Source organism: Bombina bombina, chromosome 2, assembly GCF_027579735.1.
Source record: "Bombina bombina isolate aBomBom1 chromosome 2, aBomBom1.pri, whole genome shotgun sequence".
NCBI classification, from domain to species: domain Eukaryota; kingdom Metazoa; phylum Chordata; class Amphibia; order Anura; family Bombinatoridae; genus Bombina; species Bombina bombina.
The window spans coordinates 328,102,860-328,117,881 of NC_069500.1; the positions used below are offsets into that span (position 1 = coordinate 328,102,860).

General features: G+C 43.2%; 1 protein-coding gene across 1 annotated transcript in view; it reads left to right on the forward strand.

Annotated features, from left to right (window-relative positions):
* Positions 1-15,022, forward strand: part of TAOK3 (TAO kinase 3) — a gene marked incomplete in the record, with an annotated part of 945,289 nt that overhangs the window by 217,384 nt on the left and 712,883 nt on the right. Inside the window, 2 exon segments of the mRNA XM_053701678.1 lie at positions 2,167-2,212; positions 3,256-3,352. Coding sequence (XP_053557653.1) covers positions 2,167-2,212; positions 3,256-3,352 — 143 coding nt within the window.

The window sequence follows — 15,022 nt, forward strand, 5'->3', positions numbered from 1 at the left end:
CAATTATTTCCAAATTCCTTTGTTGATGCTTTTTACTCCTTTCTTTATCACCCCACTTCTTGGCTATTCGTTAAACTGAATTGTGGGTGTGGTGAGGGGTGTATTTATAGGCATTTTGAGGTTTGGGAAACTTTGCCCCTCCTGTTAGTATTGTATATCCCATACTTCACTAGCTCGTGGACTCTTGTTTTCGAGTTGGTTTTATTTTCATAAAAAAATATTTGTAATGTTTATTTGTTGCTCATTTTTTAGTCTATAAATTGCAATGATTGATACTTGTGCAGTTTTTCTGTATGGTCTGAGATCATCCCTGGCATATTCAGAATGAGCCAAGTCATAAGTAAATGTTCGGTAATCAAGCAATGACGAGAAGGCCTTTTTTTTTTTTGTTGTTGTTGTTGCTTTCTTTCTGAAAGCTAAAAAACTAATCTAAGGCTAAAATATTTGTACAAAGCTAGAGAAAAGCTCTGTTTCCATATACAGGGAGTGCAGAATTATTAGGCAAATGAGTATTTTGACCACATCATCCTCTTTATGCATGTTGTCTTACTCCAAGCTGTATAGGCTCGAAAGCCTACTACCAATTAAGCATATTAGGTGATGTGCATCTCTGTAATGAGAAGGGGTGTGGTCTAATGACATCAACACCCTATATCAGGTGTGCATAATTATTAGGCAACTTCCTTTCCTTTGGCAAAATGGGTCAAAAGAACGACTTGACAGGCTCAGAAAAGTCAAAAATAGTGAGATATCTTGCAGAGGGATGCAGCACTCTTAAAATTGCAAAGCTTCTGAAGCGTGATCATCGAACAATCAAGCGTTTCATTCAAAATAGTCAACAGGGTCGCAAGAAGCGTGTGGAAAAACCAAGGCGCAAAATAACTACCCATGAACTGAGAAAAGTCAAGCGTGCAGCTGCCAAGATGCCACTTGCCACCAGTTTGGCCATATTTCAGAGCTGCAACATCACTGGAGTGCCCAAAAGCACAAGGTGTGCAATACTCAGAGACATGGCCAAGGTAAGAAAGGCTGAAAGACGACCACCACTGAACAAGACACACAAGCTGAAACGTCAAGACTGGGCCAAGAAATATCTCAAGACTGATTTTTCTAAGGTTTTATGGACTGATGAAATGAGAGTGAGTCTTGATTGGCCAGATGGATGGGCCCGTGGCTGGATTGGTAAAGGGCAGAGAGCTCCAGTCCGACTCAGACGCCAGCAAGGTGGAGGTGGAGTACTGGTTTGGGCTGGTATCATCAAAGATGAGCTTGTGGGGCCTTTTCGGGTTGAGGATGGAGTCAAGCTCAACTCCCAGTCCTACTGCCAGTTTCTGGAAGACACCTTCTTCAAGCAGTGGTACAGGAAGAAGTCTGCATCCTTCAAGAAAAACATGATTTTCATGCAGGACAATGCTCCATCACACGCGTCCAAGTACTCCACAGCGTGGCTGGCAAGAAAGGGTATTAAAGAAGAAAATCTAATGACATGGCCTCCTTGTTCACCTGATCTGAACCCCATTGAGAACCTGTGGTCCATCAAATGTGAGATTTACAAGGAGGGAAAACAGTACACCTCTCTGAACAGTGTCTGGGAGGCTGTGGTTGCTGCTGCACGCAATGTTGATGGTGAACAGATCAAAACACTGACAGAATCCATGGATGGCAGGCTTTTGAGTGTCCTTGCAAAGAAAGGTGTCTATATTGGTCATTGATTTGTTTTTGTTTTGTTTTTGAATGTCAGAAATGTATATTTGTGAATGTTGAGATGTTATATTGGTTTCACTGGTAAAAATAAATAATTGAAATGGGTATATATTTGTTTTTTGTTAAGTTGCCTAATAATTATGCACAGTAATAGTCACCTGCACACACAGATATCCCCCTAAAATAGCTATAACTAAAAACAAACTAAAAACTACTTCCAAAACTATTCAGCTTTGATATTAATGAGTTTTTTGGGTTCATTGAGAACATGGTTGTTGTTCAATAATAAAATTAATCCTCAAAAATACAACTTGCCTAATAATTCTGCACTCCCTGTAGTAGCCTGAATCTCTATTATGTTGTTCATGCAGTAGCTGTCTTTTAAATAAACTGTAATTATAATGTGTGCTGCCTGCTGTAAATGTGAATTACTGATCTTGTATGTTTTCTGCTTAATCGCAGCTGGTGATGGAGTACTGTCTGGGATCTGCATCAGATTTGCTAGAAGGTATATACAAGAAAACTGTTAAAATATGAAAAGATGGGAAAACACATTGTAATTTGCACTTTGGTTTATGGAGTTATGTTAAAATTGTATTAGAGGAACGCAAGTATCTTTTTTCCTTTGTTGTATTTAGAAGAAAACCATTTTTCGATTTATTTATTTTTTTAAAAATTGATTTTCCTGAATAAAAAATGTTTTGTTTATATGCTTCTGGTGCCTGTCACTGCCCACAAATAAAGCAGCATGAGTCGTGATTGGCTGCCAACTGTACACGGACATGCACTTCTTGATATATTCTAAATCTAAACAGCATTAACTTAACATTTCTTTGTGCAAAGAGTTTTTTTTTTTTTAAATGTTTAACTGATGCTCTTTTTAATACAAATATAGATAAGCAGATTAACTGTTGGTAAAATCACCTAGCCATAGAGCTATGAGGATGATAAATCTTAAATTGCTCTTAGTATTTTTGTGTGATCATAAACTGTCATGACTCCCAAACAATAATATTGCTTCTATTTACTTAAAGAGACATGAAACCCACATTTTTTATTCTTTGAATATCAGACAGATAATGCAATTTTAAACTGCTTTCAAATTTGCTTCTATTGTCTAATTTGCTTTGTTCTCCTGGTATCTATTGTTGAAAATTACACCAGGTAGGCTACGGAGCAGCAATGCAATACTAGGAACTAGCTGCACATATATTCCTCTTACTATTGGCTCACCTGACGTGTTTAGCTTGCTCCGAGTATGGAAATGCTGCACCTTCAACAAAGGATGCCAAGATAATGAACCTAATTTGATAATAGAAGTAAACTAGAAAGTTGTTTTAAATTATTTTCTCTATCTGAATCCCAAAATAATTTGGAGGGGTTTTAATTCCCTCTAATTTTTGTGTTTTTTACATTTATTTTATTTTATTTATATTGTGGGCTAATAATTTTAGTCCTATAAATTAATCAAATATCAGTGATTTAAAATCCAGTTGTTGTTGGTTTTTTTTTTTTTTTTTAAATTAACTTTTCAGTTTTTTTCTCCTGCAGTTCATAAAAAGCCACTTCAGGAAGTTGAAATAGCTGCCATTACCCATGGTGCCTTGCAAGGGCTTGCCTATCTGCATTCTCAAAACATGATTCATAGGTAAATATTTAAGTATTGGTATCACAGCTAGTCAGTAGGCTTCTTATATTCATGATAGGCAATAATAGTATGACAACTATTATGTTTAATAAAAAAAATGAAAGGTTTAAAGTGAATTTCCTTTATTAAATTGCAGGATTATTTTGCCATTTAAAGGAAATGGGAACCCAAAATGGTTATTTCATGATTCTGATAGAGCGTACAATTTTAAACGAATTTCTAATTTACTTCTGTTATCAAGTGTACTATATTCTTTTGGTATCCTTTGTTGAAGGAGCAGCAAAGCACTACTGCGAGACAGCTGAACAAATCTACTTCTTATACATCGACCTATGTTAAACCTGTGTGCTCTGTAGCCGTCCCCATGTGTATACATCGTGTCTGCTTGTTCTGTAGTGTACTGTTATATGTACACAGTAGCACAGTCAGTCACTGCTGTCTCTGCCCCATGAGTATACATCGTGTCTGCTTGTTCTGTAGTGTACTGTTATATGCACACAGCAGCACAGTCAGTCACTGCTGTCTCTGCCCCATGTGTATACATCGTGTCTGCTTGTTCTGTAGTGTACTATTATATGTACACAGCAGCACCGTCAGTCACTGCTGTCTTTGCCCCATGTGTATACATTGTGTCTGCTTGTTCTGTAGTGTACTGTTATATGTACACAGTAGCACAGTCACTGCTGTCTCTTCCCCATGTGTATACATCCTGCTGCTTGTTCTGTAGTGTACTGTTATATGTACACAGCAGCACAGTCAGTCACTGCTGTCTCTGCCCCATGTGTATACATCCTGCTGCTTGTTCTGTAGTGTACTGTTATATGTACACAGTAGCACAGTCAGTCACTGCTGTCTCTGCCCCATGAGTATACATCGTGTCTGCTTGTTCTGTAGTGTATTGTTATATGTACACAGTAGCACAGTCAGTCACTGCTGTCTCTGCCCCATGAGTATACATCGTGTCTGCTTGTTCTGTAGTGTACTGTTATATGTACACAGCAGCACAGTCAGTCACTGCTGTCTCTGCCCCATGTGTATACATCGTGTCTGCTTGTTCTGTAGTGTACTATTATATGTACACAGCAGCACAGTCAGTCACTGCTGTCTTTGCCCCATGTGTATACATTGTGTCTGCTTGTTCTGTAGTGTACTGTTATATGTACACAGTAGCACAGTCACTGCTGTCTCTGCCCCATGTGTATACATCCTGCTGCTTGTTCTGTAGTGTACTGTTATATGTACACAGCAGCACAGTCAGTCACTGCTGTCTCTGCCCCATGTGTATACATCGTGTCTGCTTGTTCTGTAGTGTATTGATATATGTACACAGTAGCACAGTCAGTCACTGTTGTCTCTGCCCCATGTGTATACATCCTGCTGCTTGTTCTGTAGTGTACTGTTATATGTACACAGTAGCACAGTCAGTCACTGCTGTCTCTTCCCCATGTGTATACATCGTGCTGCTTGTACTGTAGTGTACTGTTATATTATACAGCAGCACAGTCAGTCACTGCTGTCTCTGCCCCATGTGTATACATCGTGTCTGCTTGTTCTGTAGTGTACTGTTATATGTACACAGCAGCACAGTCAGTCACTGCTGTCTCTGCCCCATGTGTATACATCGTGTCTGCTTGTTCTGTAGTGTACTGTTATATGTACACAGTAGCACAGTCAGTCACTGCTGTCTCTGCCCCATGAGTATACATCGTGTCTGCTTGTTCTGTAGTGTACTGTTATATGCACACAGCAGCACAGTCAGTCACTGCTGTCTCTGCCCCATGTGTATACATCGTGTCTGCTTGTTCTGTAGTGTACTATTATATGTACACAGCAGCACAGTCAGTCACTGCTGTCTTTGCCCCATGTGTATACATTGTGTCTGCTTGTTCTGTAGTGTACTGTTATATGTACACAGTAGCACAGTCACTGTTGTCTCTGCCCCATGTGTATACATCCTGCTGCTTGTTCTGTAGTGTACTGTTATATGTACACAGCAGCACAGTCAGTCACTGCTGTCTCTGCCCCATGTGTATACATCGTGTCTGCTTGTTCTGTAGTGTATTGTTATATGTACACAGTAGCACAGTCAGTCACTGTTGTCTCTGCCCCATGTGTATACATCGTGCTGCTTGTTCTGTAGTGTACTGTTATATGTACACAGTAGCACAGTCAGTCACTGCTGTCTCTTCCCCATGTGTATACATCGTGCTGCTTGTACTGTAGTGTACTGTTATATTATACAGCAGCACAGTCAGTCACTGCTGTCTCTGCCCCATGTGTATACATCGTGTCTGCTTGTTCTGTAGTGTACTGTTATATGTACACAGCAGCACAGTCAGTCACTGCTGTCTCTTCCCCATGTGTATACATCATGTCTGCTTGTTCTGTAGTGTACTGTTATATGTACACAGCAGCACAGTCAGTCACTGCTGTCTCTGCCCCATGTGTATACATCCTGCTGCTTGTTCTGTAGTGTACTGTTATATGCACACAGCAGCACAGTCAGTCACTGCTGTCTCTGCCCCATGTGTATACATCCTGTCTGCTTGTTCTGTAGTGTACTGTTATATGCACACAGCAGCACAGTCAGTCACTGCTGTCTCTGCCCCATGTGTATACATCGTGTCTGCTTGTTCTGTAGTGTACTGTTATATGTACACAGCAGCACAGTCAGTCACTGCTGTCTCTGCCCCATGTGTATACATCATGTCTGCTTGTTCTGTAGTGTACTGTTATATGTACACAGCAGCACAGTCAGTCACTGCTGTCTCTGCCCCATGAGTATACATCGTGTCTGCTTGTTCTGTAGTGTACTGTTATATGTACACAGCAGCACAGTCAGTCACTGCTGTCTCTGCCCCATGTGTATACATCGTGTCTGCTTGTTCTGTAGTGTACTGTTATATGTACACAGCAGCACAGTCAGTCACTGCTGTCTCTGCCCCATGTGTATACATCGTGTCTGCTTGTTCTGTAGTGTACTGTTATATGTACACAGCAGCACAGTCAGTCACTGCTGTCTTTGCCCCATGTGTATACATCATGTCTGCTTGTTCTGTAGTGTACTGTTATATGTACACAGCAGCACAGTCAGTCACTGCTGTCTCTGCCCCATGTGTATACATCGTGTCTGCTTGTTCTGTAGTGTACTGTTATATGTACACAGCAGCACAGTCAGTCACTGCTGTCTTTGCCCCATGTGTATACATCATGTCTGCTTGTTCTGTAGTGTACTGTTATATGTACACAGCAGCACAGTCAGTCACTGCTGTCTCTGCCCCATGTGTATACATCGTGTCTGCTTGTTCTGTAGTGTACTGTTATATGTACACAGTAGCACAGTCAGTCACTGCTGTCTCTTCCCCATGTGTATACATCGTGCTGCTTGTACTGTAGCGTACTGTTATATGTACACAGTAGCACAGTCAGTCACTGCTGTCTCTTCCCCATGTGTATACATCGTGCTGCTTGTACTGTAGTGTACTGTTATATTATACAGCAGCACAGTCAGTCACTGCTGTCTCTGCCCCATGTGTATACATCGTGTCTGCTTGTTCTGTAGTGTACTGTTATATGTACACAGCAGCACAGTCAGTCACTGCTGTCTCTTCCCCATGTGTATACATCATGTCTGCTTGTTCTGTAGTGTACTGTTATATGTACACAGCAGCACAGTCAGTCACTGCTGTCTCTGCCCCATGTGTATACATCCTGCTGCTTGTTCTGTAGTGTACTGTTATATGCACACAGCAGCACAGTCAGTCACTGCTGTCTCTGCCCCATGTGTATACATCCTGTCTGCTTGTTCTGTAGTGTACTGTTATATGCACACAGCAGCACAGTCAGTCACTGCTGTCTCTGCCCCATGTGTATACATCGTGTCTGCTTGTTCTGTAGTGTACTGTTATATGTACACAGCAGCACAGTCAGTCACTGCTGTCTCTGCCCCATGTGTATACATCATGTCTGCTTGTTCTGTAGTGTACTGTTATATGTACACAGCAGCACAGTCAGTCACTGCTGTCTCTGCCCCATGAGTATACATCGTGTCTGCTTGTTCTGTAGTGTACTGTTATATGTACACAGCAGCACAGTCAGTCACTGCTGTCTCTGCCCCATGTGTATACATCGTGTCTGCTTGTTCTGTAGTGTACTGTTATATGTACACAGCAGCACAGTCAGTCACTGCTGTCTCTGCCCCATGTGTATACATCGTGTCTGCTTGTTCTGTAGTGTACTGTTATATGTACACAGCAGCACAGTCAGTCACTGCTGTCTTTGCCCCATGTGTATACATCATGTCTGCTTGTTCTGTAGTGTACTGTTATATGTACACAGCAGCACAGTCAGTCACTGCTGTCTCTGCCCCATGTGTATACATCGTGTCTGCTTGTTCTGTAGTGTACTGTTATATGTACACAGTAGCACAGTCAGTCACTGCTGTCTCTTCCCCATGTGTATACATCGTGCTGCTTGTACTGTAGCGTACTGTTATATGTACACAGTAGCACAGTCAGTCACTGCTGTCTCTTCCCCATGTGTATACATCGTGCTGCTTGTACTGTAGTGTACTGTTATATTATACAGCAGCACAGTCAGTCACTGCTGTCTCTGCCCCATGTGTATACATCGTGTCTGCTTGTTCTGTAGTGTACTGTTATATGTACACAGCAGCACAGTCAGTCACTGCTGTCTCTTCCCCATGTGTATACATCATGTCTGCTTGTTCTGTAGTGTACTGTTATATGTACACAGCAGCACAGTCAGTCACTGCTGTCTCTGCCCCATGTGTATACATCCTGCTGCTTGTTCTGTAGTGTACTGTTATATGCACACAGCAGCACAGTCAGTCACTGCTGTCTCTGCCCCATGTGTATACATCCTGTCTGCTTGTTCTGTAGTGTACTGTTATATGCACACTGCAGCACAGTCAGTCACTGCTGTCTCTGCCCCATGTGTATACATCGTGTCTGCTTGTTCTGTAGCGTACTGTTATATGTACACAGCAGCACAGTCAGTCACTGCTGTCTCTGCCCCATGTGTATACATCGTGTCTGCTTGTTCTGTAGTGTACTGTTATATGTACACAGCAGCACAGTCAGTCACTGCTGTCTCTGCCCCATGTGTATACATTGTGTCTGCTTGTTCTGTAGTGTACTGTTATATGTACACAGCAGCACAGTCAGTCACTGCTGTCTCTGCCCCATGTGTATACATCCTGCTGCTTGTTCTGTAGTGTACTGTTATATGTACACAGTAGCACAGTCAGTCACTGCTGTCTCTTCCCCATGTGTATACATCCTGTGTGCTTGTTCTGTAGTGTACTGTTATATGTACACAGTAGCACAGTCAGTCACTGCTGTCTCTGCCCCATGTGTATACATCGTGTCTGCTTGTTCTGTAGTGTACTGTTATATGTACACAGCAGCACAGTCAGTCACTGCTGTCTCTGCCCCATGTGTATACATCCTGCTGCTTGTTCTGTAGTGTACTGTTATATGTGCACAGCAGCACAGTCACTGCTGTCTCTGCCCCATGTGTATACATCGTGTCTGCTTGTTCTGTAGTGTACTGTTATATGTACACAGCAGCACAGTCAGTCACTGCTGTCTCTTCCCCATGTGTATACATTGTGTCTGCTTGTTCTGTAGTGTACTGTTGTATGTACACAGCAGCACAGTCAGTCACTGCTGTCTCTGCCCCATGTGTATACGTCCTGCTGCTTGTTCTGTAGTGTACTGTTATATGTACACAGTAGCACAGTCAGTCACTGCTGTCTCTTCCCCATGTGTATACATCCTGTGTGCTTGTTCTGTAGTGTACTGTTATATGTACACAGTAGCACAGTCAGTCACTGCTGTCTCTGCCCCATGTGTATACATCGTGTCTGCTTGTTCTGTAGTGTACTGTTATATGTACACAGCAGCACAGTCAGTCACTGCTGTCTCTGCCCCATGTGTATACATCCTGCTGCTTGTTCTGTAGTGTACTGTTATATGTGCACAGCAGCACAGTCACTGCTGTCTCTGCCCCATGTGTATACATTGTGTCTGCTTGTTCTGTAGTGTACTGTTATATGTACACAGCAGCACAGTCAGTCACTGCTGTCTCTGCCCTATGTGTATACATCCTGCTGCTTGTTCTGTAGTGTACTGTTATATGTACACAACAGCACAGTCAGTCACTGCTGTCTCTGCCCCATGTGTATACATCCTGTCTGCTTGTTCTGTAGAGTACTGTTATATGTACACAGCAGCACAGTCAGTCACTGCTGTCTCTGCCCCATGTGTATACATCCTGTCTGCTTGTTCTGTAGTGTATTGTTATATGTATACAGCAGCATAGTCAGTCACTACAGTCTCTGCCCTATGTGTATACATCCTGTCTGCTTGTTCTGTAGTGTACTGTTATATGTACACAGCAGCACAGTCATTCACTGCTGTCTCTGCCCCATGTGTATACATCCTGTCTGCTTGTTCTGTAGTGTATTGTTACATGTACACAGCAGCATAGTCGGTCACTACAGTCTCTGCCCTATGTGTATACATCCTGTCTACCTGTTCTGTAGTGTACTGTTATATGTACACAGCAGCACAGTCAGTCACTGCTGTCTCTGCCCCATGTGTATACATCCTGTCTGCTTGTTCTGTAGTGTACTGTTATATGTACACAGCAGCACAGTCAGTCACTGTTGTCTCTGCCCCATGTGTATACATCCTGTCTGCTTGTTCTGTAGTGTACTTTTATATGTACACAGCAGCACAGTCAGTCACTGTTGTCTCTGCCCCATGTGTATACATCCTGTCTGCTTGTTCTGTAGTGTACTGTTATATGTACACAGCAGCACAGTCAGTCCATGCTGTCTCTGCCCCATGTGTATACATCGTGTCTGCTTGTTCTGTAGTGTATTGTTATATGTACATAGCAGCACAGTCAGTCACTGCTGTCTCTGCCCCATGTGTATACATCGTGCTGCTTGTTCTGTAGTGTACTGTTATATGTACACAGCAGCATAGTCGGTCACTACAGTCTCTGCCCTATGTGTATACATCCTGTCTGCTTGTTACTGTAGTGTTCTGTTATATGTACACAGCAGCACAGTCAGTCACTGCTGTCTCTGCCCCATGTGTACACATCCTGTCTGCTTGTTCTGTAGTGTACTGTTATATGTACACAGCAGCACAGTCACTGCTGTCTCTGCAGCTGTCCCCATGTGTATACATCCTGCCTGCTTGTTCTGTAGTGTACTGTTATATATACACAGCAGCACAGTCACTGCTTTCTCTGCCCCATGTGTATAAACTGTGCTGCTTGTTCTGTAGTGTACTGTTTTATATACACAGCAGCACAGTCACTGCTGTCTCTGCCCCATGTGTATACATCATGTCTGCTTGTTCTGTAGTGTACTGTTATATGTACACAGCAGCACAGTCACTGCTTTCTCTGCCCCATGTGTATACATCGTGTCTGCTTGTTCTGTAGTGTACTGTTTTATGTACACAGCAGCACAGTCAGTCACTGCTGTCTCTGCCCCATGTGTATACATCCTGTGTGCTTGTTCTGTAGTGTACTGTTATATGTACACAGCAGCACAGTCACTGCTGTCTCTGCAGCTGTCCCCATGTGTATACATCCTGTCTGCTTGTTCTGTAGTGTACTGTTATATATACACAGCAGCACAGTCACTGCTGTCTCTGCCCCATGTGTATAAACTGTGCTGCTTGTTCTGTAGTGTACTGTTATATATACACAGCAGCACAGTCACTGCTGTCTCTGCCCCATGTGTATACATCATGTCTGCTTGTTCTGTAGTGTACTGTTATATGTACACAGCAGCACAGTCAGTCACTGTTGTCTCTGCCCCATGTGTATACATCCTGCTGCTTGTTCTGTAGTGTACTGTTATATGTACACAGCAGCACAGTCAGTCACTGTTGTCTCTGCCCCATGTGTATACATCGTGTCTGCTTGTTCTGTAGTGTACTGTTATATGTACACAGCAGCACAGTCACTGCTGTCTCTGCCCCATGTGTATACATCATGTCTGCTTGTTCTGTAGTGTACTGTTATATGTACACAGCAGCACAGTCAGTCACTGCTGTCTCTGTCCCATGTGTATTAACTGTGCTGCTTGTTCTGTAGTGTACTGTTATATATACACAGCAGCACAGTCACTGCTGTCTCTGCCCCATGTGTATACATCGTGTCTGCTTGTTCTGTAGTGTACTGTTATATGTACACAGCAGCACAGTCAGTCACTGCTGTCTCTGCCCCATGTGTATACATCGTGTCTGCTTGTTCTGTAGTGTACTGTTATATGTACACAACAGCACAGTCAGTCACTGTTGTCTCTGCCCCATGTGTATAAATCGTGTCTGCTTGTTCTGTAGTGTACTGTTATATGTACACAGCAGCACAGTCAGTCACTGCTGTCTCTGCCCCATGTGTATACATCCTGTCTGCTTGTTCTGTAGTGTACTGTTATATGTACACAGTAGCACAGTCAGTCACTGCTGTCTCTGCCCCATGTGTATACATCCTGTCTCCTTGTTCTGTAGTGTACTGTTATATGTACACAGCAGCATAGTCAGTCACTGATGTCTCTGCCCCATGTGTATACATCGTGTCTGCTTGTTCTGTAGTGTACTGTTATATGTACACAGCAGCACAGTCAGTCACTGCTGTCTTTGCCCCATGTGTATACATCCTGCTGCTTGTTCTGTAGTGTACTGTTATATGTACACAGCAGCATAGTCGGTTACTACTGTCTCTGCCCCATGTGTATACATTGTGTCTGCTTGTTCTGTAGTGTACTGTTATATGTGCACAGCAGCACAGTCACTGCTGTCTCTGCCCCATGTGTATACATCGTGTCTGCTTGTTCTGTAGTGTACTGTTATATGTACACAGCAGCACAGTCAGTCACTGCTGTCTCTTCCCCATGTGTATACATTGTTTCTGCTTGTTCTGTAGTGTACTGTTGTATGTACACAGCAGCACAGTCAGTCACTGCTGTCTCTGCCCCATGTGTATACGTCCTGCTGCTTGTTCTGTAGTGTACTGTTATATGTACACAGTAGCACAGTCAGTCACTGCTGTCTCTTCCCCATGTGTATACATCCTGTGTGCTTGTTCTGTAGTGTACTGTTATATGTACACAGTAGCACAGTCAGTCACTGCTGTCTCTGCCCCATGTGTATACATCGTGTCTGCTTGTTCTGTAGTGTACTGTTATATGTACACAGCAGCACAGTCAGTCACTGCTGTCTCTGCCCCATGTGTATACATCATGTCTGCTTGTTCTGTAGTGTATTGTTATATGTATACAGCAGCATAGTCAGTCACTACAGTCTCTGCCCTATGTGTATACATCCTGTCTGCTTGTTCTGTAGTGTACTGTTATATGTACACAGCAGCACAGTCAGTCACTGCTGTCTCTGCCCCATGTGTATACATCCTGTCTGCTTGTTCTGTAGTGTATTGTTACATGTACACAGCAGCATAGTCGGTCACTACAGTCTCTGCCCTATGTGTATACATCCTGTCTACCTGTTCTGTAGTGTACTGTTATATGTACACAGCAGCACAGTCAGTCACTGCTGTCTCTGCCCCATGTGTATACATCCTGTCTGCTTGTTCTGTAGTGTACTGTTATATGTACACAGCAGCACAGTCAGTCACTGTTGTCTCTGCCCCATGTGTATACATCCTGTCTGCTTGTTCTGTAGTGTACTGTTATATGTACACAGCAGCACAGTCAGTCACTGTTGTCTCTGCCCCATGTGTATACATCGTGTCTGCTTGTTCTGTAGTGTACTGTTATATGTACATAGCAGCACAGTCAGTCACTGCTGTCTCTGCCCCATGTGTATACATCGTGCTGCTTGTTCTGTAGTGTACTGTTATATGTACACAGCAGCATAGTCGGTCACTACAGTCTCTGCCCTATGTGTATACATCCTGTCTGCTTGTTACTGTAGTGTTCTGTTATATGTACACAGCAGCACAGTCAGTCACTGCTGTCTCTGCCCCATGTGTACACATCCTGTCTGCTTGTTCTGTAGTGTACTGTTATATGTACACAGCAGCACAGTCACTGCTGTCTCTGCAGCTGTCCCCATGTGTATACATCCTGCCTGCTTGTTCTGTAGTGTACTGTTATATATACACAGCAGCACAGTCACTGCTTTCTCTGCCCCATGTGTATAAACTGTGCTGCTTGTTCTGTAGTGTACTGTTTTATATACACAGCAGCACAGTCACTGCTGTCTCTGCCCCATGTGTATACATCATGTCTGCTTGTTCTGTAGTGTACTGTTATATGTACACAGCAGCACAGTCAGTCACTGCTGTCTCTTCCCCATGTGTATACATCCTGCTGCTTGTTCTGTAGTGTACTGTTATATGTACACAGCAGCACAGTCAGTCACTGCTGTCTCTTCCCCATGTGTATACATCCTGTCTGCTTGTTCTGTAGTGTACTGTTATATGCACACAGCAGCACAGTCACTGCTTTCTCTGCCCCATGTGTATACATCGTGTCTGCTTGTTCTGTAGTGTACTGTTTTATGTACACAGCAGCACAGTCAGTCACTGCTGTCTCTTCCCCATGTGTATACATCCTGTGTGCTTGTTCTGTAGTGTACTGTTATATGTACACAGCAGCACAGTCACTGCTGTCTCTGCAGCTGTCCCCATGTGTATACATCCTGTCTGCTTGTTCTGTAGTGTACTGTTATATATACACAGCAGCACAGTCACTGCTGTCTCTGCCCCATGTGTATAAACTGTGCTGCTTGTTCTGTAGTGTACTGTTATATATACACAGCAGCACAGTCACTGCTGTCTCTGCCCCATGTGTATACATCATGTCTGCTTGTTCTGTAGTGTACTGTTATATGTACACAGCAGCACAGTCAGTCACTGTTGTCTCTGCCCCATGTGTATACATCGTGTCTGCTTGTTCTGTAGTGTACGGTTATATGTACACAGCAGCACAGTCAGTCACTGCTGTCTCTGCCCCATGAGTATACATCCTACTGCTTGTTCTGTAGTGTACTGTTATATGTGCACAGTAGCACAGTCAGCCACTGCTGTCTCTGCCCCATGTGTATACATCGTGTCTGCTTGTTCTGTAGTGTACTGTTATATGTACACAGCAGCACAGTCACTGCTGTCTCTGCCCCATGTGTATACATCATGTCTGCTTGTTCTGTAGTGTACTGTTATATATACACAGCAGCACAGTCACTGCTGTCTCTGCCCCATGTGTATACATCGTGTCTGCTTGTTCTGTAGTGTACTGTTATATGTACACAGCAGCACAGTCAGTCACTGCTGTCTCTGCCCCATGTGTATACATCGTGTCTGCTTGTTCTGTAGTGTACTGTTATATGTACACAACAGCACAGTCAGTCACTGCTGTCTCTGCCCTATGTGTATAAATCGTGTCTGCTTGTTCTGTAGTGTACTGTTATATGTACACAGCAGCACAGTCAGTCACTGCTGTCTCTGCCCCATGTGTATACATCCTGTCTGCTTGTTCTGTAGTGTACTGTTATATGTACACAGTAGCACAGTCAGTCACTGCTGTCTCTGCCCCATGTGTATACATCCTGTCTCCTTGTTCTGTAGTGTACTGTTATATGTACACAGCAGCATAGTCAGTCA